Source organism: Halichoerus grypus, chromosome 14 (assembly GCF_964656455.1).
Source record: "Halichoerus grypus chromosome 14, mHalGry1.hap1.1, whole genome shotgun sequence".
In the NCBI taxonomy this organism is placed as follows: Eukaryota; Metazoa; Chordata; class Mammalia; order Carnivora; family Phocidae; genus Halichoerus; species Halichoerus grypus.
In genome coordinates this window covers 67,764,982-67,792,586 of record NC_135725.1, presented here as the reverse complement: position 1 = coordinate 67,792,586, position 27,605 = coordinate 67,764,982, and the positions used below count along the sequence as shown (strand labels likewise).

Here is a 27,605-nt window from a genome sequence, read left to right as displayed (position 1 = left end):
TAGTAATACTAGCAAAGATAAAGCAATCTCAGACATTGGTGGGAGTGTAAATGGAACAGACTTTATGGAAAGCCATATTCATCAGCAATTTTTATTAATAATCTTAAAATAATCTTAAAATATGTATTAGTAATCTCTTTTTTTTAAGATTTTATTTATTTGACAGAGAGAGACAGTGAGAGAGGGAATACAAGCAGGGGGAGTGGGAGAGGGAGAAGCAGGCTTTCCGCGGAGCAGGGAGCCCGATGCGGGTCTCGATCCCAGGACCCCGGGATTATGACCTGAGCAGAAGGCAGCCGCTTAACCGACTGAGCCACCCAGGCGCCCCTATATTAGTAATCTTAATCTTATCCTCAAACTTGGTAATTCACTTCCTAGAAAATATTTTAAGAAGATAATTTTTTTACCCATTCAACAAATATTTGAGTGTCTACTACATTCCAAGTACTGAGGATATAGTACTGAAAACAGACCTCACCTCTGCTCTCACAGAACTTAGAAGACACATTTAACAAATAATCACAAAATAAATATATAATTACACAAATGATAGGAAACAATGAGAATATTTTTATTTACTTTCATTTATTTATTTTTTAAGTAAACTCGACACCCAACATGGGGCTCGAACTCACAACCCCAAGATCAAGAGTCACATGCTCTACTGACTGAGCCAGCCAGGCACCCCATGAGGAAGTATTTTTATTTTTTTTATTTTTTTATTTTTTTTATTTTTTTTTTTTAAAGATTTTTTATTTATTTATTTGAGAGAGAGAGAATGAGAGAGAGCAAGCACATGAGAGGGGGTAGGGTCAGAGGGAGAAGCAGACTCCCTGCCGAGCAGGGAGCCCGATGCGGGACTCGATCCAGGGACTCCAGGATCATGACCTGAGCCGAAGGCAGTCGCTTAACCAACTGAGCCACCCAGGCGCCCGAGGAAGTATTTTTAAATACCTGATTTAAATTGTGAGATCAAAAAAGACCTTTCTGAGAAATAACATTTATAGTGAGGGCTGAAGGATGAGTAGAATTTAGCCACGTGAAGAATGGGAGAAATGTTTCTTTCTGACAGAGAAAACAATACTCATGAAAGCAAGAAAGAGTTAGTTGTATTCAAGATTTTAGAGGATTCATTTATTAACTTATTCAACAAATATGTATGGAGGTAGGTCCTAGTTAAGTATCAGGTACTAGGGACTGGGGATAAGAAATGGGAGAAAGTAGTGATCAAGGTCAAGTTGAGGTAGCAACAGACAAAACAGATACAAAAAAATTCTATAGCTATGGTACAGCCTAGTATTCATAATGAAGACAAAGATGTATCAGGAAATGAATGAAAAAGGAGGGAACGAATGCATTTGTCAGGAAAAAGAAGAGGATGGAGTAAAGGTAACAAACACGACGACGCTATGCCTTCTTTCAAAACCAAACAGTATAGACTTACCTGAGAAAGGTATGTTCAAAAATGTATTATTCATTAAAAATATATATATTCCATTTATAGATAGAAATACTTAGATGGGTCAGCACTGAAATGTTTACATGCAGAGAAGAAGAAGTAGAGATCCAAGATAAATAAACAGGGGCCCCTGGGTGGTACAGTCAGTTGAGTGTCTGGATTTTGGCTCAGGTCATGATCTCAGGGTTGTGAGATCGAGCGCCAGGTCAGGTTCCATGCTGGGCGTGGAGCCTGCTTAAGATTCTCTCTTACCCTCTCCCTCTCAATAAAAAAAAACAAACAAACAGGGCTCCTGGGTGGCTCAGATAGTCAAGCGCCTGCCTTCGGCTCAGGTCATGGTCCCAGGGTCCTGGGATTGAGTCCCGCATCCGGCTCCCTGCTCAGTGGGGAGCCTGCTTCTCCCTCTGCCTCTGTCTCTCTCTGTCTCTTACGAATAAATAAATAAAATCTTTAATAAACAAACAAACAAACAAACATGCATACTTAAGGTATAGCTACACTTAGGAAACTATTTCCTCTACAGCAATCCATGAATGGCTCCCAACTATGCTAAGCACTCGGGGAAAAGTAACCACTTTTTTTTGGAATAAGAAGCAGGCTCTCTTTGCAAGAGGCCAATATATATGAATATATATATAGCGTGTGTGTATATATATAGTGTATAGAACACACAGTATATAGAAAATATCTATATCAGTATATAGAAAATATAAGGATTTGAAATTAAGAAATGACCAAATAAACCTCCATAAGGTTAAGCGTAAAGAGTGACATTGACACAAACCTTATGGTGACAATATGCTTGGAACCATCAGCAAGTTTATAAAGGGAGCCATAAACATGAGTATGACCTCATGTGAGCAACAGACCTCAGGGAAGAGAGCTCTTTTCCTCCTGTCTCATCAATTACCTAAATGGTAATATTTTATGTTTGGTACATGTCACCAGCATTAAAGAGTCAAAACGTATTTGACAACACAGTACCTACAACAACAACAACAAAAGATGTGGAATTCTATACTATTTTTGCAACTTCTAGGAGTCTAAAATTATTTCTAAAGAAAAAGTTTATATACATATATATATATATATATACTGTCTTGTTATCAGAAATAACACAAGGCCTAAAAGTTGTGTTAATTCTATAAAGCAATCAAAAAAGGGATAAATGAAAATCCTCCAAATTACTTTCTATGAGTCCAATTTTCACTTCTGTCAAGGGATACAGGTGCTTATCGGGAGAAAAGCTCATGGTCTGTGTTTGATAGTCCACTGACCAACCAGACTTTTGAGAAAATCACTTCAATCTCTCTAAACCTCTGCTACACCTACCTCACAGCACGGTATCATATGCTTGCCAACTATGATATGCTACACAAACATTCATTATTATAATTTGAAATTTTATTTATTTGAAATGCATTATTCCTTAATTCAATGGGGGAATATCTCTGAGATATGATTAACTATCTGGATTTCTTCAAGTTTGTGAAATAATTAAATTAATCTTATACTTTCCAGAAAGGGCCCTGATTTAACAAACAAATTTATCTAATAATAAATATAGCTACTATGGGGCACCTGGGTGGCTCAGTCATTAAGCGTCTGCCTTCGGCTCAGGTCATGATCCCGGGGTCCTGGGATCGAGCCCCACATCAGGCTCTCTGCTCAGTGGGGAGTCTGCTTCTCCCTCTCCCACTCCCCCTGCTTGTGTTCCCTCTTTCTCTGTGTCTCTCTCTGTCATATAAATAAATAAAATCTTAAAAATATAAAATAAAATAAATACAGCTACTATATCCTGGAAAATGCTTCTTAAAACAACTATAGTCTAAAAATAGCTTTCACTGCTTAGACTTTTCCTATAAAGTTCATTAACTGAATTGGGTAACCCATTACTTTAAAATTAGTTTGGTTAACTCTGAAGACCTGTTTTTATTTATTAAGCTTGTCTAATCAAGTATGATGGGGCATTAGTATACAGTGTGGACAAATACACTGACATCATACCTAAGGTATGTTTAATGACATTTTCCTCACAGACATTAAAAATGAAATAATAGCTCTTATTAAAAAAAAGGCGATTAAGTCAGGAATTTCATAAAATGCAAAAGATGAAGCTTGAGAACTCAAAACAAATTTTAAAGTCTGACGAAGAAAACATTATCTTTTATAAAACAGGAAGGGGCGCCTAGGTGGCTCAGTCGGTTAAGCATCTGCCTTCGGCTCGGGTCATGATCCCAGGGTCCTGGGATCGAGCCCCGTATCGGGCTCCCTGCTCGGCGGGAGGCCTGCTTCTCCCTCTCCCACTCTCCCTGCTTGTGTTCCCTCTCTTGCTGTCTCTCTCTCTCTCTCTCTCTGTGTCAAACAAATAAATAAAAAAATCTTAAAAAAACAAAACAAAACTGGAAATGGATATGTACTGTACTTATAAATGATGCATCACAAAATGTTTTGTTATACCTTTAATGTTTCAAAATCCATTATCATCCCTCTGTCTCCCATTAAGTACAATCTTAGGAAGAAAAAATAATTACATTATTTCCAGAGTTAAAACTTCGTGTACAACCTAAAGGCTAATGGGAAAAGAGAGTATAGGAATAACGCTCTCAAATCAAGCCTTTACTCATTAAAACCTCAAGATGGTGCATTTTAACTTGGCAGCTAATTTTATTTCCTAGAAAATGTATTTACAGAGCAAAAACAGGAATAAGTCTAGTGGGCAGTTAAAAAAAAAATAAAACCACCAACAGGAGTCATACAAAAATAATATCTTACTGAATATTATTTTTATAATCGTAAGAAAAGCAGGATTTTCCACCCCCCTTCAAAGTTTCCATAGTGTTCATTCAGCCAACAGTCTACTCACTTCCGATGGGTGTGGTCCATGCCACTGTTTGGTATTGCTTCCAACTTTGCATTTTTCTGCCCACAGATATTTCCATAGCTGTCGTATCCTGACACTAGTCTTGCTGCTGCACCTGTTGCTACTGAAAAGCCACAAATAAATCCCTAGAAAAAAAAACAGAAAAAACATACAAATAAACCAGTTCAATAGCAACAGTCACTACTTGATACGATAATGAGCTTCTTTTGTCTGTTGAAGGGAACAAAGAGCTATCTTTCCTTACTGCAAACACTATTCTACTGTTTTCCTGGGATTTCACAGAAGCAGCACAGAGAAGTCCACAGGGAAACACTATTTACTACCATAAACAAAACAAATCTCAAGCTTTTACATCATAAGATCGTCTATGCATTTTATAATAATAATAGCGGCTTCTCTGTATGGAACACCTGCGCTGTGCTGGGCTCCTACCAGGTGCTTACCAGACATTATCGATAATCCTCAGGATGGGGAAACTGAGACCCAGAGAGGTTCAATAAGTTGCCCAACGCCCTAGAAGCTAGTAAAGATCAGAGCATAAAATCAAACCCAGCTTGTTTCACTCTTTACTTTTATTTGGTTGTAAAGGAGTTCTGTTAAATGGACAAGAGCAACAGATGAAAGAAAAAAATTCAAAGAAGAATAGGCGTGTGGGTTTTGAATTATCATCACTTCGGTGCACCCAACACTTCTGTTTCCTTCCTGCAGTAAAGCTGTATACAAGCTGAAGAGTTACGCCATGAAACACCACCATGCTTTTAATACTGCAGACTCAAGGAGAGTGAGGCCCTGGGTCTGTGTGCCACAAAGCTCACTTCATTTTGTGGGAATAGGCTTCATCACAGTGCCAAAGGCAAATAAATGGTAGACGCTTGGGGACTGCATCGTGCCTGCTGAGTCAAGTACGAACTAACCAAGGCAAAGCAGTAACAGCCCATACTCACTGCAGGCTAGTAGGCATAAGAATAGAAGTAAGGTCAATCACTACCGATAAACTGAACTGGGCGAAAAGACTGGGGTTAGAAAACTTTGCAACGTGGTCATTAAGAGGGTGAGTTTTTATTATCCTTATTGAAGTGGCCAAAGAAGGCAGAGATTATCAGTGTTTAATGTATCCTAGCCAAGTCTCATGAGTAGGACGTACATAAGCAACTCGGCTAGATCTCAGGCCCACAGTGCTCAGTACTTACTGCAGTTCCTCCAAGGAGAGTATTTCCCTCTTAAACATACTTTCCTAAAAAGGCAAACAAACTCTTTTTTCTAAATAACCCCTCTAGTTTTATCTTGCAGGTAAGGAAAGTGAGGTGGGGGAAGAGGGGAGTAGGGAGTGTGGCTCTAGCTAGTAGAAACTGCTTGAAACTACAGTTTATAAGAAAGTCCACTCCAGAGTGGAGACTATCTCTGATCTGCTACTCTCGTGCCTTCTGATCCTTGCCAGGTTACTTTAACTCTCTGTGCCTCAATTTACTCACCTGTAAAATGGACATAGTGAGTGCGTAGCTCATAAGACTGCTGTATGGATTAAATGAAATAATCCAGTAAAGTGGGAAGAATCCTGCTCAGCACATAGTATAAGAGCTCAATAAATATTAGCTATTATTGTTGTTAGAAATGAGAATATGTAAAGGAAAAGACCATGGGTTCTGGGGTCAGATAGTCAATGGAATACTGATGACTCTATTTTCTACTTGTGCAACATTGGACAAACCTGCTTAATGTTCTGTGCTTCAGTTTTCCTGTCTATAAATTGAGGCTAAAACCACTTACCACAAAGGCTACTGTGAGAATTATATGAAATAATGCATGTAAGTGTCTGTTTCCATAAAACCGTTAGTACCCTTCTACCTCAAAGCAGCAGCTAACTGCTTGCACTAGGGTTAGGCAGAGGCTGGTCCGGACTCACTCATTCACCCTCGCCTTCTGCCCCCTCCCTCTCTCCTGACTCCTCCATGTAAAACGCAAGACAGTTCCATGTCAGGACCTCAAGCCAATAGTAAAATGTAAGAACAAAAAATATTTAAGCCCCTGCACACATACACACGTGCAAACCAGCATGCCATGTTAAACATATCGCTAAACCTCAAATTAGGAAATCCTACACTGAACAAAAACTGGAAGTGAAGGTAAACATTAGGAGGTTTAATGGCTAACCTTTCCAATACAGTTCTTTAACAAAAAGAATCAAAGAATAACAGAAAGGGAACCCAGAGAGATCTGGATTTAAACCCTCACTCTACCACTTACTACCTATGTGACTTTGATCCAATTACCGACTTAAGAGTGTTTCTTCCTCATCCCTCACAAAGTACTATCATCTATTTCATAGCCTAATGATGAGGACTAAATGAAATAATGCATCTCTAACCCGTAGCTGGTCTGGTACATGGCTGGTGATGACATGGGAGCTGTTAGTGGGAAATCTGAAGGATAAAGCCAGCCTCAAGAAGTTGACACCAGTAACTGGGGACTAACCAAAAACTCCTTCAGTTCTCTCCTGTAGAACAAAAATTTCTAGGGAGAAAATGAGCAATATTGTCAGTAATTGTGTCACTACATAGAAACATTCAGACCACAATTACAATCTTCTTTCACTACTAGTCTAAAATAGCAAAGCCCTTGCATAATTAAAAGGTTATGCTCTTCTTTCACTTTTATAGAAATGTTCTTCTTATGTTTGATAAGTACTTTGTGTTACAGATTCCTTTAAATGGTTTCTGATTTCCCTTTCTATTTTTAACAGTACTGTTGGACATGTTTTTGTGGGTTTTTTTTTTTTAAATCATAAGCACCTCACATCCCTCTGGGATGTAGACAGAGGATAAATTATAAACGTTACATATATGTGGTAAAATGGGACACTGACATGTTTTCACACAGACCATTTAAACTTCTTAGTAGCTTCCAAAGGCATTAGAGAAGAGAGGGTGAGAAGCTGCAGGGGAGAAAGGAAGGAGAATAAGTAAGCTAATAAGATAGGAAGAAACTATGACCGTTATCCCAGGGACTTCCCATATGGTACAAGTACTGACAATGGGGAACTAGGCCAAATATAATTAAAAATAAAATTGCCTTTAAAAAAAAACACACACACACACACATTCTGAAATCCAAATGCGGGAAGCAATATAGTTTCAGATGAGAAAAAAATGTGGTACATGAAATTAAAATAGGATGCGAGAAACTTTACAGAATGCACTCAATAATTTAATGGCTCTAAGTGGGGAGAGGAAAAGGCATTCAAGAGAAGGAAATCATATTAATGAAGCAAATGATAAGGAGGATGAGGAAAGCTTTTATACGCCTATAGTAGAGAGCAATCACTGCAGAGAAAGTAAGCCTGTTAGTAAGGAAGAGAACCACGGCTAAAATCTTAAAAGGACTGAGTTACTGAAGTCCTTGCAGAACTGCTCTTTTGAGACGGGAGGAGGAGACAAATCTAATCACAAACAGGAGGTGACTCAAATCAGATCAAGGCATACATTGGTGGATCCCAAGCTGGATCTGGCAAACTAGTAAGTATCCATTGCCTAAGTGGGAGAAAGGCAATTTGCTAATTAACGAACTGTGCTCACTAGTTCAACGTAAGAAGGAGGATTTGCTTAGTTTCATTCACTATTAGTCAAAGGAAGGGACATATTTTATTTCACAAGCATGTTTGAATTTCAAACCTGGAGCCTTAACATGCAGCTGAGCAAGGCAGAAGGCCTTAGTTTTGGCTTTGGGGGTGGGAAAAAACCAGTCAACAAAAACGTGTGTGGCAGGTGGGGATGAAATATGAATATGGCAAAATGTTTCAAAATAAAAAGATGGTCAAAAAAAAAAAAGACTTACACTTAGAGCTCTCTCCCAGGGATTAAAAAAAAATATGCCCAGACTCTTTTTTTCCTCAAATACTACCTCCTTTAGCTCTATACCTAATCCTATACCTCTATCCCTAAACTCATCCAAAGCTTGCAGTCAATCTCCTAATAACTAATTTGTCAAACCTTGAAGTAACATTTGGCTTCTGTTTCTCCTCTTCTTAGAACCCCGAGACAGGAAAGGCTATTAGGACCCAGCAGACAGGATAAGAATGTCTGATGCAGAGCTAATATTTATACAAACAAACAAAAAATTTAAAAATTTTCCCTAATCTGCCAGATCTTTAAGGTTTAATAGGATGTATTGCTCTAAGAAAGAAGAAAGCAGCAATAAGCAAAAATGACTGGAAGTCTAGAAAATGCCTCTCAATAAGCATTTACCGAGCATCATCAAACACAAGATGTCATGCAGGGTATGAAAGGGTTATAAGACATACAGTTTACCTTGAAAGAACTGAAATGTTCTCAAAAGATTAGAAAATAATGAGGTGTGAGGAAGCAAGATCAGAGAGGCTCAGTTGCATGGGCAGCTTGAACAATGCAAATAGAAATAAAACACACGACAAGGAATGCTAGGAACTGAACCCAGCTCTGCCGCAAACACTCCTTATGATCGTGGGGAAGTCACTTTAAATTCTGAGCCTCAGTTTCCTTGCCTGTCACAAGGCTTGAACTAGATTAATCTCTAAAGCCCTTTCCTCTTCCCAAATTTTATGATCCTAAGGGAAAGTAGACAGAGAGTAAAATGTTTCAGACTATACTTGCAGGAAGAAGGATAAACCCATTTGGTCCAGCACAGTGACCAAGGATACAAAAACAAGAGTGGATTAAAAGTAAATTGATTCAAACTATTTAAAAATAGTTAAAATGGCAAATTTTATGTTATATATATTTTACCATAATTTTTTTAAAAGAGGAAAAAAACAAAGGATCTAACAGAAAGTAGGTAGGTATTTGGATCAGGTAACCTTAGGGTAATTTTTGGCGTGCTATTCTTCCTATTCTAGGATCCTGCCAGAGCTCAGACCATCATACAGATGACTAAATATTGCAATGAGTCTTTGAGTCTTTCACTTTGTGCTGCATGCTCAACAATAGTTAATGAGGTAGAAACACTATGCTCTGGGAACTAGACTAATGCTATAAAATAAAAAAAGGTCCTTGAAGCAGTCTGAAGGGACAACGTATTCAGTGTCGTCTCCTACCCCCAGCTCTAGTCCAGATCATTCTCCAAAACTCCCAACTCTGCATTTCCCACTGCTTATCTTTACCCACACCCTACTTGTCCCAAACTCATCTTCTCATTCCACATTTCCTCAAGCCACTTCCCTTTCCTGCATCTACCCTGTCTGCCTTTGTAGTATCGTTCCTTACCAGACCGCACATGTAAGGTACGGAGTGAGCGGACTCCTCGGTCACCCCCTCCACACTTCTGGCCATCATTCTCGCTTCCTAACTGCACCGGAGGAAGCAAGGATGCTAACCTGTTTGCTCAGAATCTGAACTACTGACGACACCACATTTTCCTGGCAGGTGAGGTTACTGTGTCCATGTTCTAAACAACAACTTTCCTACTGTTCCCAATTCCAGGCAACAAAGGAGGGACTACCTCTTGAGGCCTCGCCTTCTAGACCTCTTCTCTTCCAGGCCCAACCCTGCCACCGTGTAACCTAGACAAGTTACTTAACATAGGCCTGTGCCTCTGTTTTCTTATCTGTAAAATGAGAATGATGTTAACAATAAGCATCGACTTCATTGTATAGCTGTGAAATTTAAACGTTTCTGTGTCACATGCAGGACAGTCTCGAGTCCAGAGTAAGCAGCACTCAGTATCAGGGGTACCTTGTAGGGCGTCACCACTGTCCATGGTGAGCACTCCTATTAGGGCCAAGCAGTCACCTCTTTCCTGCCTTTCTGTGGTAAGCTGATCTGGGCAGAGAGGGTCCAGATGGCTCTCTTCTCTCTTCTCACTCATACCTCTCTTTCCCCGAGACAGAATGAAGTCACACTGCCCAACATGGGAAGGACCTTCAGGCCACATGGCCTAAGCTTCATTCTATAAGTCGTTTTTACCAAGCAGCTCTTTACTGGGTAGAATCAGGTGACTGTCTGGCTAATATAGGGCTTTGTTGATCCACCTCATTCTTGTTCCTTCATGTATACAGAAACTGTGGTTTAGAACCTACAAGCTGCAGTCAGAGTTGACCTGAAAAACCCTACCCTGAACCCTTCATACAAGAACCTCTTAGTCATCCTTACTCTGCCTCCCTCTTGTCCTCAACGTTGATGGTACTCCCTCCTCTCCTTTATCACTACCTTACTTCAGGTTTTCCACAGGTTACCTGGACTATTCCATCAGCCTCCATAGTGGTCCCTCTTCATAATGTGTTATAAACCATCTGTAACACTGGCTACCAGGGCCATCTTTCTAAGCCTGGTCACATCATTTCTTGCTCACGATCCTTCAGTGGTTGGGGCACCTGGGTGGCTCAGTCGGTTAAGCGTCCAACTCTTGATTTCCGCTCAGGTCATGGTCTCAGGGTTGTGAGATTAAGCCCCATGTTAGGCTCCTTGCTGGGTGTGGAGCCTGCTTAAGATTCTCTTTCCCTCTCTTCCTTTGCCCCTCCCCCATTCTTCCTCTTCTTAAAAAAAAAAAAGAAAGAAAGAAAGAAAAAAGAATAGAAAACTCTTCAGTGGTTTATTGGCACCTAAAACAGTAGTCTCAACCCTGGCTGAACACTGGAAACACAGAGATTAAGTCAGAATCAGAGGAGGAACCCAGAAAAGAGTATTTTTTAAATCCCAGCTGATTTTGATACATAAGCAACTCGTCCAATAGGAGAACAACTTGACTGCTACTTTAACGGAAAACAGAAATTTAGAAGTACAATGCTACATGCAATTTTTTTTTAGAACACAGTAAATGTATGTCCAATAATTTCAGAATATTGATAAAAGTTCAAATGTGGAAGATGACAGCTCTCAAGAAGGTGGCAGCAATTTGCTTTGAAAAATACCCTAAGTTCTAGACAAGGCAAGTATGGAAAAACCTGGAATGTAAGGGAGGAAACAGAAGTACAGATATTTATGAAGAGGTGAACATGTGTAAATAAAAAGATATAATGCTGGAGATGAATGTAATAAGACAAGATCTTAAAATTTTTATTTCAAAGCATAGATATCAAGGAATGAGCAAAGAACTGCAAGTAAGGACAGTGAATAAAGATTTAGCTTGAATATTCGGCCATGAGATGACAGAAAGAAGCAGACACCTGGCCACTGGGTTAAAAGAGTATTCCAGTTCCTATTCTACCTTTGCCACATATTACCAGTATTCTATTCTTAGACAAGCTAATATTTACCCTTGTTACACCTTGTTTGTAAGCTGGGGAGAAAACCTATTTCATAAGGTAACTGGGAGAATTTAATAGATGAATCAAAAGCATCAAGCATAGGATAATGCTCAACAAATGTTAGATGAATGTTTCTCTGAAACGTACTACAGAATGAAATCCTAAAGAAAAAAACTTTTAAAAACCAGACAAAACAAATACACAGAAGACAAAAAGCTTTGCTCTACTGCTGAGTCCGTATGGTAGGCAACAGAACTTGGAAATTTCTCCCGTTTCCACATGGCAAAATGCGAGATTAGCTCAACTCCACGAGGGTAATCCATTTAAAAAAAACCATTCTAAAACAAATAACCACTATGCCTACATTTAGAAGTACACACAGTGGGTCTTAATTGCAATGGCACTGAAATCAACATTGTATTAATTACCATTGCATTAAAATGTGTCAGTAAACAAATAGCTCCTTACTCTAAGTCACTCCTCAGTCAGCCTACCAACATTAATGATCGCACTTTCCTGAGCTATTTTATCACAGAAAAAATCAAAAGCACCTGGAGAGGCAGGTACATGTTTTTATAAACACAATTTTGAAAGGTCAGCTGCCGTCTGTCTCAGGGTAATTCAGGGAGTAGGGAGAGGTTTGCTAATTCTGTTAGCAAAAAAAATCTTTCCCACACTTGGCACACACACCACATTTCAGAAGCTACTCCATTAAACTAAGGAGACTCTTGAACAACATCTTCGAAGTCCTAAGTGAGGAAATGGGTATTCTGATGTTTTCTGAGTATCTTAGGTTTCATGAAACTGAGCTGTCCTTATCTTTAAAATGAATATTCCTCATTTTATTCGATTTATGATATCTCTTTAAAGTCGGCTGCTTTCTTTTCCTTTCTTCGGGTACATAGCTGGTCCCTGCAATTATGCCTACTCGTCAGGATTAGGGTGGTTCTGTGGTTTGCAAATGGCATTTGCGAGGTGTGCAGTTGCAGAGGACACAGAGTAAGATTATCCTTAAAGAAGCTCTACAAAAGGTATGGGGCTTAAAAACACTCATACATTTGTGAAAAAAAGGCTGCCAGAGGTAGTGTATTTGTGTTTTGGTTGTGAAGACTAAGAAAGAGAGCGTAATACCCGTCTGCAGAGTCCCCTTGAGGCAGAAGAGAGTACCGGCCTGGAAATGAGGAGAGCAGGTCTGTGACCAGCTCTCCCATGAACTAACAGTGTGGCCGTGGCATGGTCATTTCCATCTCAGGGTTGGATGCTTTTCATCTGTAGAATGAGGGGGATGAACCAGGTGAGGATTTCTAAGCCCATTCTAAGCTCTCAACATCAGCGAGCTTTAAAAGCACTGCTGTCATCCCCCCCCCCCTTTTTTTTCCCCAGCCCAGCACACCGGCAGTGACTCCAAAGTTCCTGAAGCCTGCGTCAGAAATCCTGCAGGGCGGGGTGGGGATGCAGTTTGAAGAAGCAACACCTCCATCCCCACCGACACTCTGCACCAGGGGCTCTGCTCCTCCATCCTCTATACCCAATGGAAAATCACCAAGTCCCTGATCTCCGATGGAGAGATGCCACTCTTTATAGCAGACACAGCGCAGGGTGCGGAAGGCTAGTATGGGCAGAAGGAGGGAGCAACCAGCCTCCCCTGGAGGAAGAACTAAAAGATGTCAGATTTGGAAACACTGTAGACATCCTCTAGCACAAACTCTAATTGTATATAAAGGAACACCAAATCCCCCAGGGGAACACTGGTACAAAAATAACCATCAGGTTGGTGGGACTGGGTTGGATACATGCTCAGGACTCGGGTCAGTGCTCCGCTCAACACTCCATCAAGATCACAATTCACAGACATTCATGTCAAATGATCTGGCTTTCTTAAATGATCTAGGACAAGAGACAGAGTTCCAATGCTCTGAATTTTATCTCATGTATCAAGAGGTACCAAATACCAATGAAGTGCATGGGACAAAAATAACAGCTTCGATGGTCTCCTAGGACCTCCAGTTAGAAGCACTTCAGGAGGGGTTGAATATATAAATAAATAACAAGCGCCCTCTTTAAACCAATTCCGCATCCTTCCCCTGGATCATGAGTTCGCCGGGTCTGATGCTCTGCGAGAGGATCCTTACCATCCCAATGCAGAAGAGGATAAAAAGCAGCAACCATGGCACGTCCGTACAGCTACGGTCCTCCAGCGGCTTCCATTCTCGTTTAGAGCTCTGTCGGAAAACACAAAGTAACAGAGTGGCGAGTGTTAAACTTAGTTAAAATTAGGAAGGCACAAACATATCACTTACTCCTAGATTCCTTCTTGCTGGACATGTTTCTTACTGAAACTTTTAAGACACAACTCAAATATGTGTCACCTTTCTGGGACGTCTTCCCTAACTCCCACCGTTCTTCCTGTCCACTCAGAGTACTGACTGCAATGCCTTTTTTTTTTTTTTTTTTTTTTGGTACCTCTATTACGGTATTTAGCATGCTGAATTGGAACGTGTTGAGCTGTGTCCTCAGAAGAGCATGAGCTTCACAAGGGAAGAGACCTCTTCTCATTTCCTGGTATCTACCCTGACACGGGAGGGTTCAAGGTATGTACTCAGTGTGAGCTTTTTAAAATTAATAAACAGGGGCGCCTGGGTGGCTCAGTCGATTAAGTGTCTGACTCTTGTTATCAGCTCAGGTTTTAATCTCGGATTTGTGAATTCAAGCCCCACGTTGGGCTCCATGTTGGGTGTAGAACCTGCTTAAAATAAATAAATAAAATAAAAAAAGAACGAACAAATTCTTCCAACTTCGATCTTAGTGGTAGCTTTCTCTTTGTGTGTCCAGATGCTAGACTAACAAATTTATAATGTGCTTTACATGTGTTCTCTTCTAGGAAGAAAGCCCATTAAAATGAACTCCTATTCGGGGGTAGTTTCTTTTATATCTAATAAGATTCAGGAAGGAAAAACTAAATTAAAACATTTTTACAGACTGATCTGGGTAACTCCTAAACTATCATCCATGGATCTTTACTCTGTTTCTGGAAAGTTTAAAGAGTTTCTAGATCAAACAGAGATTCCCTAACTAAAGAACTAGAAGCATTCTAAAAGTGAATTTGCAAAGTATTGATTGGAATCATGATTGTATTTTTCTTTCGTATAGCAAACAGTCTTAGGTTTTCGAATCATCTTGCAAATTCCTTTTAAACAGAATGTAACTGAAATAACACTCCTAAGCTTTCTAATGAATAAAAATCCCAGAGCCTCACAGCCTCCGTTGAATACAATAAACTGAGAAGGGAGAGAGATGGTAGTCTCGGGAAACCTATGGGAAAATTTCCTGTAAGAAGAAGGGTGTGGGGGTGCCTGGGTGGCTCAGTCGTTAAGCGTCTGCCTTCGGCTCAGGTCATGATCCCAGTGTCCTGGGATCAAGCCCCGCATCTGGCGCCCTGCTCAGCGGGAAGCCTGCTTCTCCTTCTCCCTCTGCCCCTGCTTGTGTTCCCTCTCTTGCTGTGTTTCTCTCTCTGTCAAATAAATAAATGAAATCTTTAAAAAAAAAAGAAGAAGGAGGATGTGGCCTCCAATGGCTTCCATGACAAGATCAGGAAGCCATCTGAGAAGGCTTATCTGCAGGAAAGCGCACACAAGCAGAAGGCAGCTGGAGATAATACGGAGCCCTCTAATACTAGATATACTAATACTAAATACTAAATACTAGTATTTAGAGTGCAAGAGTGAGGAATTGGTTCTCAGGTTTGCTTATTAGCTTTCCTTCCCTTAAAAAAAAAGTTTTTAGCTATGTATCCTTTGATAACCTGATGAAAGGTACACATTCTTGTCTTGGGAGGTATGCATCTATTTGCATAATTTTCATAAAACCTTAGGGAATTCAGACCCCAGGTTAGGAAACTCAACTTTAAAATACCTGCCTATCAACGTTGAGGGCACAGTCTGAGCTACAACCCCTCTTTCCTGCCCCCTCACGTGCTAACCAGACAAATGCTTTTTCTTTGTTTAGTGCCTTACACTGTTGAATTGTTCAACAAAAAAACCCACCACCCTTGAAAGCTTGCTGCCAGATACCCACACAAGAAAACAAAAGAGCAGTAGTGAGTCATGGGGAAAAACCTTACCCCAAGACTCTAACTAGCATTAAAAAATGAAGAGTGAGTAGGCAGTTTTTTCCAGAGGAATGTAACACTTTGGAAAATGGATAAAGGGCTCTGTTCTCTCCCTAGTTCTGTCATTAGCTAGCTACATGACTTTAGATAAATCGCTTCATCTCTCTGGGTGGCAGGAAGGAGTTAGATTGGATCTCTTAGGTTCCTTCCAACTCTAAAAATCTGTGATCAGGAAGACAGTTTTGTGAAAATTTTTATTATGACCAAAAAAAAAAAGCTACAAAAATAATTTAACATTATTCCTCGTATTATTCAAGTAAGAATGCCTGTATTGTGGTCGTGTTTTGGAAGATAGTTGCTCACAGTATGAATAAAGAATGTTTCTTTGTATTAAGTAATTTCAATCTTGAGTAATACCCATTACAGTAAAATTACTTACAAACACAGAATTTGGACACCTCTTTGAAATTCATTATATTTACTCTAAGGTAATTTCCAGAGCAACAGCTACTTTAAAATACTATATTTGTTTATTCTAAACTGTCGGGTGGGGGGGGAATAAATAAACTGATTGAGTTTATTTATCCACAACTATTGTCTTAGTAGTTTTACCTTAGACCAACATTCCACTTTTAATGCTTAGATTTTCACCAAAACATAAAGAAAGTGGGATTTCACTCTTGACCAGAAACACAAAGATTCAACATCTCAACAATTCAATTCAACTTACTGTGGGCCACTTCTAACCAAATATATAAAAAACGTTTCACAGGGGATGAGAAGTGGAAAAAGGATAGGGGTTACATATGAAAAAAATAGTGATAGGGCGCCTGGGTGGCTCAGTCGTTAAGCATCTGCCTTCGGCTCAGGTCGTGATCCCAGGGTCCTGGAATCGAGCCCCGCATCGGGCTCCCTGCTCAGTGGGGAGCATGCTTCTCCCTCTCCCACTCCCCCTGCTTGTGTTCCTGCTCTCGCTGTATCTCTCTGTCAAATAAATAAAACCTTAAAAAAAAAATATTAAACTTGACTTCCCCCTTCTCTTTACTAAAATTTGACTTAACAGTGGCATATTTTCATTTTAGCTCCTATTCCTAATGCTATCAGTCATTGATCACCGTTAACTAGGCGCTATACCCAAAGCTTTACATACTTGATGTCTTCTTTACATACATTATGTCTGCAAAACAGCTGATATACGTATCCTTATTTCAGATAAAAAACAACAACAAAAAAACCCTCAAGCACAACAGTTAAATAATCAGCCCAAGATTTTACAGCTGTGCAAGCAGAATTTGAATCCAAGTCTGTGACTACAAAGCCAAATCCAATGAGAGTATCATTCATTTGTACCAGTCAGTAAGGAGCAAAAAACTCCATTAGTTTTTCCTCACAACGCAAAATTTGGGAGCCAATCCAATTATTTAAAATCCTATATGCACAGAGAAAGAGAGTGAGATGTTTTATGAGCCATGACATTTCTCAAGCGAGTCAAGAAACCCAACAGTTGAAAAATTTTAATGATTCTTTAACAGATTTAACCAAGTGGCAACTGGATTTAATGCTGTCTGTTTCTTCCAATTAAAATCCACATAGACCCGGCAAAAGTAAAATGTTTTACAAAAGCACTTGTTAAATGTGATTTTTATCCCTTTCTCAAATTCTACAGGAGATTAATACAAGCTGCCAGTAAATGTTAGCTCCCTTCCCCTTCACAGAATCTTACAATTTAGGAATTAAATAGGGTCAAAGTAACCATACCGTGTAAGCCTTAGTGACAGTGATTGAGACCGAGGGAAGGGAGAGGTAGGGACTAGCCCAATGGATCACATTTGATCCTCAAAACAATTCTGTTAGTCATTATTATATATTCCTGATTTTTCTATTTTGTAAAAGAGAAAACCAAGGTTCAGAGAAAATAAGTGAAAAATCTATTTCTGAAACCTGAGACCTCAAACTCAAGCAGAGAGATGGACACTATTCCAGTTAAGGGAGTGCTAAAAATAAAAAACATGGTAACAAGATGAAGAATGCCTTTGTCAGCCTCATCAATAGACTAAACAAAGCCAAGGAAAGACTCAATAAACTCAAGGATAGAATCAATAAACTCAAGGATAGGTCAATAGAAATTACTGACAGTGAAACACAAGGAAAAAAAGAGTAAAAAAATCAAAAACCCACAACCAAGCATCCAAGAACTATAGGGCAAATATCAAATGGTCTAACATATGTGTAATTGGAATCCCAGAAGAAGACTGGATGAGACAGAGAAAATGTTAGAAGAAATAATGACTGAGAATTTTCCAAAAATTGTAACAAAATTAGCACAGCTATATTTACTAAATTTATAACAGAAGAAATCAAAGCACAGATCCAAGAAGCTCAGAGAATCCAAGCAGGATAAAACCAACACACATATGCGTGTGTGCATACACACACACAATACACACCCTACACATATTATATTCAAACTGTTGGAAACCGAAAATACAGAGATCATCTTGATGGCAGTGGAGGGGGGCGGGGCACAAAGATTAAACAACCTTCTTGTCAGAAACTATGCAAAGCAAAAAACCAATGCAATGACATCTTTAAATTACTGAAAAAAAAAAATTAAAAACAACCAATACACTAGGGGTGCCTGGGTGGCTCAGTCGGTTAAGCATCTGCCTTCAGCTCAGGTCATGATCTCGGAGTCCTGGGATCAAGCCCCATGTCCGGCTCCCTGCTCAATAGGGAGTATGCTTCTTCTTCTTCCTCTGCCCCTCCCCCACCCCACTGATTCTCTAATAAATAAAATCTCTTAAAAAAAAAAAAGCCAAAACAACCAACACTATTAACCCAGGATTCTATACCCCCCAAAAAATGTTTCTCAGAAATACATTTTCAAACAAACAAAATCTAAGAATTTATTAGCAGCAAACCTCAACTATAAAAAAGTTCTAAAAAATTCTTCAGACTTAATAAAATACCAGACAAATTTCAATGTACTCAGAGAAACAAAGATTTCCAAAAATGGATAAAATTAAAGTTTGAAAGTTTCCATAATAAAGTTTTTTATTATTTATTTTATTTATCTTAGAGAGAGAGAGCATGTAAGCGAGGGGAGGGGCAGAGAGAGAGGGAGACAAGCAGACTCCCTGATGAGCAGGGAGCCAGAAGCAGGGCTCAATCCCAGGACCCTGAGATCATGACCTGAACCAAAACCAAGAGTCAGTTGCTCAACCAACTGAGCCACAAGCACCCCAAAGTTTTTTTTTAATTTAAAAAATAAGGGTGTGAATATATGTGTACAATGGTATTCATACTATATAGTCTTTCTACTTATACAAAGTTAATAATCTAGAAGGCAAAATTATAATTTATAATACTAGTACTAGACCATAAAAAACAATTCTAAGTCAGACCACAACCAACCTCTAGCTCATGTTTTTTTTTTAAAGATTTATTTATTTATTTTAGGGAGAGAGAGAGCTTGTGCACATGAGTGGAAGAATCTCAAATAGACTGCGCTGAGCATGGAACCGGATGCAGGGCTTGATCTTGCGACCCTGAAATAACAACCTGCGCTGGAATCAACAGTCTGATGCTTAACCAACTGAGCCACCCGGACTCCCCTGACCTCTATCTCATGTTTATGTTTTCTTATATTCATATCCTTAAAGTTAGGGAAGAACAATGTTTAATATCTTCACATTCCTTCCTACATTTTGCACATCATAGATGAAAAGAAAGAAAGGGAGGGAAGGAAGGAGGAAGGAAGAAAAGCTTCCATCGTATCTCTTACAGAAGTCTTAGCACAGGCAACTACGTCCTAGACTCCACATTCACTATGAGCCCTAATACCTAAAGCCAAAGCCTTCTGGTAAATTTGATATGCTGTAGTAGGGATGTGTATTTTTTAGGAACTAAACCTGTAACAAGTTATGACCTAAATTTCCATGTTATTTCTAATGAAAATATGGTTGTCGAGTAAATGTATTACAGATAACAGTAACACACAAAGGTTTGGACAAATGATATGTTATAACCAGTTAGGTCAAATCAGGTACCACTGGAGGGCATCAGTAGTAAAAAGGGCAGGCAGGGTGGGCCAAGGGTAGGAAAAGGTCTGGCAGATGTGAATCTAGTTCACCGAAGTAGGCTGAGCAGGAATGATCAGAAAGAAATGAAAAGATCAGAGAGGCAATACCAACAATCCAGAATTGAGACAAGCGGGTCTCAAACACGGAGTCAAGGAGGACCCAAAATCCAGGAAGTCACAGGACACCCAGGTAGTACCTAACAGCAATGACTGAATGCTTCCAGCCCTCTTTTCATACTTTATGCTTACTCTCTGTATGACTTTCTTTTAACTAAGATAAAAGTATGAAGCTTCCCAAAAGATTCTTACACTAATCTAGTAACAGTATTACCTAATGCTATGAATCTTTCCTTAACACGCCAGACCTGTGTAGACATGGTTTGAAAATAATGAAAAATGTGCTACAGAAAAGAGCACAATTACACTAAGAAGTTAATCGATTTTCAGACAATACTCTTAGGCATTCTGTTGATTCTTCAGCTCGATACTGAGTGCCACACAATGTACCTGAGATTCAAAGCCAAGTAAGATAGCCCCTGCCCTTGGGGCACCTGGGTGGCTCAGTCAGTTATGCGGCTGCCTTCGGCTCAGGTCATGATCCCAGGGTCCTGGGATCGAGCCCCAAATCGGGCTCCCTGCTCAGCAGGAAGCCTGTTTCTCCCTCTCCCACTCCCCCTGCTTGTGTTCCCTCTCGCTGAGTCTCTGTCAAATAAATAAATAAAATATTAAAAAGAAAAAAGATAGCTCTTGCCCTCACTGAACTCCAGTTTAATAAGAGAAAGACAAATTAGCTACTATGGTATCGTCAAGTGAGGCCAAAATAGAGACATGTAAAAAGTAATGCAGGGATAGAGATGCGAACTATTGAGTAAACATTTGTGAGATCTGTTGAAATTACCTCGCAAATTCTGAAGCAAACACTGAAAAATGATCCTTGGTGTCTAAAATAGAATGTGTTTTGTGCCCAAAACATACTGAAAATTCTCGCTCTCTATGATGGGGAAATATTGACTGCCAAATAAGAATTATTCCACTCAGAAATGTTTAGTCGTCAACAAACAACATTAAGTTGGTTTAAAAATACAAAAATCAGCCATTTCTTTATTTTGTATCAAGATTTCTTTATACTAGGGCGCCTGGGTGGCTCAGTTGGTTAAGCGACTGCCTTCGGCTCAGGTCATGATCCCGGAGTCCCGGGATCGAGTCCCGCATCAGGCTCCCTGCTCGGTGGGGGGTCTGCTTCTCCCTCTGACCCTCCTCCCTCTCATGCTCTCTGTCTCTCATTCTCTCTCTCTCAAATAAATAAATAAAATCTTAAAAAAAAAAAAAAGATTTCTTTATACTAAAGATTCTAGGGTTGCTCCAGTGAGGAAGGGGCCTTTCAGTCTTTTCAGACTGAAAAGTGGTTTTCCTTCCTTTTCTGGCACAATTAGTGTATTTACTAAGCTGCTCAAATATTTTCATGTTGATGTCACCGGTGAGCCTCCTAAGTACTATCTGGTCACATACATCTAGAACTGCTTCAGCTGGGAATCTCTGCTGCACTCACTGACCACAAGCTCTCTTGTCATTTCCCGAGTAAGCCTCAGAGGACTGTATTCTCCTACATTCAAAGCAGAACGAAGTGTCAACCTAGAAGGCTGGTGTTCACCCTGCAAAAGAAAGGGCAAGCCAGCAACAGCTCCAACACCGTGAGGGCCGGGAGCTCACAACTACAGTTGCCCAGTATTTCTGTGTTTTGATCAGTCGGGAGATAGAGCGCAAGCATTTATCATTAATAATTAGGTACGGAAGCTCAGAAACTTAAGCAGAATCAAGATTATCCTTAAAGGTCATCGACACATGCCTACACTCCCACAGGACCGCAATGAGAGTTAAACTGGGAGGTCAGGAATTAGAGTAACCTGAAGCCTCCACCTCATGAGAAGCATACGGACACCACGTATGGGCCTAGATCTCTGCAGCTCGGATCCATCCTTTCCATCCACGCTGCCTTTCCCAGATTCCAGTGAAAAGCTAACTGTGCATGTGAAGGCCAAAGCATGCTGAGATGTGGCCTCTCGTGCAGGACAGATTCCCAGAATGCCTCCTTGGGGTGTGTTTGCTAATTTGATGAATAATTAAATCCCCCCTCCCCAATGTTATTATTATTAGGGTTTTTTTTTGCCTTTTTTTTTTTTTGAACATCACGGTCTCTCTACTGCCTGGATAAACAGACCGCCTCCAAAATTGGCTCCATAGTTCCAATGGCTCTACTACAGTTTTCATCATCTTGGCTGCTCCTTGGCACATCCAGAAAACCTCTAAGGTAGTCACTGAATGCATCTCCAAGGTGACTGCTACTAGGTACCTGTGTGATTTAAGTTACCCATGTGGCAAACATTGGGCTATCTGTGAGGACTTTATTTTGTTCGTGCCAGTCTGTTTTACACAAAAATCTCCAGTATTAAAGGCAAATAGTCATACACTCCAAATCTTCAAAGCTCCCTCCAAGGACATACTGCTTCATTAAATTCCCCAATATGCTTTTATTTGCGCAGAGTAGTAACAAAAGAATAAAAGAGCTGATGTGTATCATTTTTGCCACAATTTTCAATAGAGTGAGCAGACCTGATGAAGTTGGGCAGCGATAAAACATGGAGGCTTTCAGCCTTCTGTTCATAGCACCTGTAAATAAAATCCTGTAATAGGATTTTGAAAGACATTGCTTGCCCTTTGGGAAAGCTCTCTCAAGGATTTGGAGTGCATAACTACTTACAGTTACCATAAGTAATCTGTTTCATTTGCTAAGCCTGGTGATGGCAATTTATATTTTGAAAGGTAAAAACAAAAGCATGATTTTAACGGCAGTTAAAGGTAATAAGATACATTGAATGGAAAGATACAAGCATCTGTGTCCAACTGCTTTTCTTAGTTCATGAACTTTATGCTAAATCACAAACAATTCATCCGTTGAAGAATAAAGGGGGAAATGGCAACTAGAGCCACTTTGTAAGTTATTTAGTTACACAGCGATAGAAAGATCATGGGGAGATATCTCCCTTTTGTCTTCACCCTTCCTCCAGCTGCCCTAAAAATAAATAAATAACTGTGGTCCTGCTACAAAGATGTTCTTCCATCAAACTCCCCAGTGGCTGTCTTTCTTGCACATGAGCACATGATAATTAGTGGGCAGAGGCCAAGGTCATCCTGCTCTGCAACGTAGCTAATAGCATCTTTTACCTCCACCATCAATGAAACACGATCAAAATTATCCAAGCCTTGTCTGCCATCCTCAAACAGTATTTCTAACCGGTCTTTCTTCTGAATCAGTGGTGAGCAATGTTTTTAACTTGGAATTACTACCTTTTTTTTTCTAATTATACCATTTTTATAGCCTTCATTTTCCCCCCATTACATCCTACAAGTGTCAGAACTTCTTCGGTACTTGATGACACCAAGGACACGAAAAAGACCAAAGCTCTACTTTGCACCACCTCCCTGTGACAGGACAGCCAGTTTCCAGACTGCTAATGGATTTACTGAATTTCCTTGCTATACTAGAAACATGTATTAAAGCAAGAGTTCATAGGTACTCAGCATAGGATTCTAACTCACATCTGGCTTCCATTCCATGATACAATAAGAACTGACCCATGAAGGGGGGGGAATCGGAGGGGGAGACGAACCATGAGAGACGATGGACTCTGAAAAACAAACTGAGGGTTCTAGAGGGGAGGGGGTGGGTGGATGGGTTAGCCTGGTGATGGGTATTAAAGAGGGCACATTCTGCATGGAGCACTGGGTGTTATGCACAAACAATGAATCATGGAACACTACATCAAAAACTAATGATGTAATGTATGGTGATTAACATAACAATAAAAAATTAAAAAAAAAAAAAGAACTGACCCATGAAGTCCATACTGACTAAGGAGAAGGAATATGAAGATTACACTGACTGTAACACAGCTAATGGGTGGGTGGAACTGAGTAAATTTATGTTTTAAATCAGAATTAGAGAGGTGCCTGGGTGGGTCAGTCAGCTGAGCATCTGCCTTCGGCTCATGTCATGATCCTGGGGTCCTGGGATTGAGCCCCACGTCGGGCTCCCTGATCAGTGGGGACTCTGCTTCTCCCTCTCCCTCTGCTCCTCCCTGCAGTTCGGGCTCTCTCTCCCTCTCTCTCAAATCATAAAAAAAATCTTTTAAAAAAATGTGCATAGAATTTTCCTGTAAGGGACCGAACACATAATGACCATTCTTCCCACCTTACTGCCTACTTAGGACTTGTTGGTTTTATTCACTGCTATATCCTCAGTAGATGAAGAGTGTCTGGCAAACAGCAGGCTCTCTAAATTTCTTTAATGAATGAATGAACAAGGCTAGGTCCCTTGCCACTGGTGTGACATAATGTTAGAGCAAACATCCTTATTGTCCCTCCTGCATGAGATCATGTCCCTAAAAAGCATTCTACTGCATCATAGGCTGGCTCCTTTCCCCAGAGATATTATATAGTATGGTATTCCCCAAAGATGTTTATTAATAAGTCTACAAGAAAAATAAATGACAAATTTAAATAAGTTTCAGAAATATTAACAAAATCTATTCTTCCAAGTAGGATTTGTCTGAGACCTTACTGTGAGACACTCAAAAACTTATGTGGTCACGGGAGACATGAGTACACAGTACCAACCTCTCTAACAATACGTTTCTGGAAACCAGAGCATACGGGTTCATGCTCCCACTTGAAAAACACTTTCAGAAGTGAAGGCGGGTAGCGCTAGTTAAGACTATGCTGAGGGGCGCCTGGGTGGCTCAGTCGTAAAGCGTCTGCCTTCAGCTCAGGTCATGATCTCAGGGTCCTGGGATCAAGCCCCACGTCTGGCTCCCTTCTCGACAGGAAGCCTGCTTCTCCCTCTCCCACTCCCCCTGCTTGTGTTCCCTCTCTCGCTGTGTCTCTCTCTGTCAAATAAATAAATAAAAATCTTAAAAAAAAAAAAAAAAAGACTATGCTGAAACTGAAAGCAATTTAAACTGGTTACATACTTTTGGAAAGTAATTTGGCAATACATTTCAAAAACCCAAGGAAATAATCTAAAACATTAAAATAGCTGCACATAAGATGTTCAGTACAGTGCTATTATGAGAAAAGAATTAGAAATTTAACTATCAGAAAACAGTTAAATATGAGAATGGAATACTAAGCAATTATAAAAATACTTATGAAGAGTTTTCATTGTAACATATAAAAATGATAATGATAAAAAGTTGTATTTAAAAACATGGTATGAAATTGTATCTATGCTCTGGCTCTAAAACTTGTAAAACAGTATATGAAAATGTACAAGCACTGGAAGGAGATAATGCAATTTTTAAATAGTTTGACTTATGATGTGTTTTCCTCATTTTGATTTCTATTAATGCTATTTAATTATGGAAGAAATAACAACAAAAAAGTAACACTGGCTCCCATTTCTCCAGATTATTCTTTTTCTGCTTTCTCAGTATAATATCAGCTATAAACAGACGAAGAATCAAAACTGCCAGAGAACGTTCATGTCATTCTGTCTGACACTATTGACAGGAGATAGAACACTTTAAATGTCACTGGAAAGCTATATGCTGAGAATCCACTAGGTAGGGGCAAGGTTGCTCCTGAAGAAAGCAGAAGTGGCAACATCAGACAGATACTAAATACACTAGCAAATATTAGAGAGGAAACACAGTACAAAGCAACACAAACCTGGGTTCGAATCCTAGGTCCTCTTCTAAATAGAAATATGACCAGGTGATCTGATTTCCCCACTTGTAAGGTAGAGGGGACTATCCCCACACCATGTGCTGTGGTTTTCAGGACTAAATGATTTTAAGTAAAGCTCTGAGCTAGGACCAGGCCCTAAACCATTGTTAACACCCTTTCACAACTGGCAAAGGGGAAAATCTTCCCTATGACACATCTTAAAAATTGAATTCTCACCAGTGCTCATTTCAAGCATGTAAAAATTCCTCCCACGTTGCATACATTCTAAAATGCGTGCCTGAAAAAATGAAAAATTAGTTGTAAAGGAAATACAATCAGGAGAAATTAATGAGTGCACAGTTGTAGAGATAATCGTCGTAAATATAAGAAACAAATTAATAGTAACCTTCAAATGGCAATGGCAACAAGAGCAACTGAAATGCCTTCGTAGGTCTTAAGTTTTTTAAGAAATAGGAAGAAAACTTCAATTCTAAAACCCAGAGTCAACCAAACTATACAAAAATCCGCTCAGTGCGGAGTCTGCTTGTCCCTCTCCCTCCTGGCCTGTGGGGGTGCTCTCTCAATCGATCAATCAATCACTAACTAAATAAATAACTAAATAAATAAATAAATAAAATCTTAAGGAAAAAAGATTACCGAAGTAATGTTTTATTATCAAGTGCTTTAGTGACTGTATGACACTACATGCCGACTAGAGCTTATATCATCAAGCATATGCCATGTGTCAGACACTTTACAGATATTAACCTATTTGATTTTCACAACATGCCTCCGAGGTTGGTACTATTATTATTCCCATTTTACTGATGACAAAACTGAGGCAAAGAGGGGGTAAGTAACTTGCCCAAGTCATACAGCCAGTAAATACTAAAACAGCAGGGATGTGAAGCAGGTCGTTGAGCTCAATGGCTTAGGACCGCACCGCTCTTCCATGTTGACTGTGGTTAAAGTCCTGTGTGGATACCGTGGACTGATGATGTATGTGGAAGAGAACAGGGTAAACAGAACAATGAGAAGCATAAGAATTACAGCAAAATTACTGTAGTATATTCTGTGGCTTATTTTATCTAAATTGATTTTTTCGCATGGTTAACATTTTTCTTACAGGAAAATTACAGGCCGTAACGAAGAATAACATGTTATTAACATATTTTGTATTTTGAGTTCAAAGATAATTTCCAAATGTCCAAATATTGCTGTTGATATTTGAAGTCAACACCTGCAGGCATGTCTAATAGGTAGAAACAACTGTTGTTTCCTCCTAGCCTTCTGTAACTTCCATCATATTTTGTATGTAACACTGTTTGGATTTCAAAAAGAAAAATCATACTAAAGTACTACTTTGCTAATAAGAAATCACATACAGGGGCACCTGGCTGGCTCAGTCAGTATGTGACTCCTAGATCTCAAGGTCATGAGTTCAAGCCCCCACACTCGGTGTAGAGCTTACTTTAAAAAAAAAGAAAGAAAGAAAGAAAGAAATCACATACAAATGCCCATCAACTGATGAATGGATAAATGCAATGTGGTATATCCATAGCACTGAATATAAATTTTAGAATAAAAGGAATGAAGTAGTGATACATATTACAACATGGATGATCTCTGAAAACATTAAAGTGAAAAAAGCCTGACACAAAAGGCCACATGTTATATAATTCCATTTATATAAAACATCCAGAATAGGTAAATCAACAGAGACAGAAACTAGTAGAGCTTGCCTAGTATTGGATGGGAGTTGAGGGGAAATGGGAAATGACTGCTCATGGGTATGGGGTTTCTTTGGGGGATGATAAAAATGTTCTAAAATTGATTGTAGTGATGGTTACACAACTCTGAATATACTAAAAACTACTGAACAGTAAATTTTAGATGGGTGAACTGTATGGTATAAGAATGAAATCTCAGGGCATCCGGGTGACTCAGTCGGTTAAGTCTCCAACTCTTGATTTCGGCTCATGTCATGACCTCAGGGTTCTGAGATCGAACCCCCCCCGTTGGGCATGGAGGCTGCTTAAGATTCTTCCTCTCTCTCTCTGTCCCTCCCCCTCTAAAAAATTATATCTCAATAAAGTAGTTATATGTATAAATCACAGAAAACACTTAAAAGGGGGCCAT

General features: G+C 39.6%; 1 protein-coding gene across 3 annotated transcripts in view; it reads right to left on the bottom strand.

The window, feature by feature from the left end:
- Positions 1 to 27,605, bottom strand: part of SLC44A1 (solute carrier family 44 member 1) — a 196,540-nt gene that overhangs the window by 128,879 nt on the left and 40,056 nt on the right. For all 3 annotated transcript variants that reach the window (XM_036111437.2, XM_036111439.2, XM_036111440.2), the window contains exons 2-3: positions 13,689 to 13,778; positions 4,326 to 4,468 (exon numbers count right to left, since the gene is read on the bottom strand). In XM_036111437.2, coding sequence (XP_035967330.1) covers positions 4,326 to 4,468; positions 13,689 to 13,778 — 233 coding nt within the window. The remainder of the gene's footprint in view (positions 1 to 4,325; positions 4,469 to 13,688; positions 13,779 to 27,605) is intronic.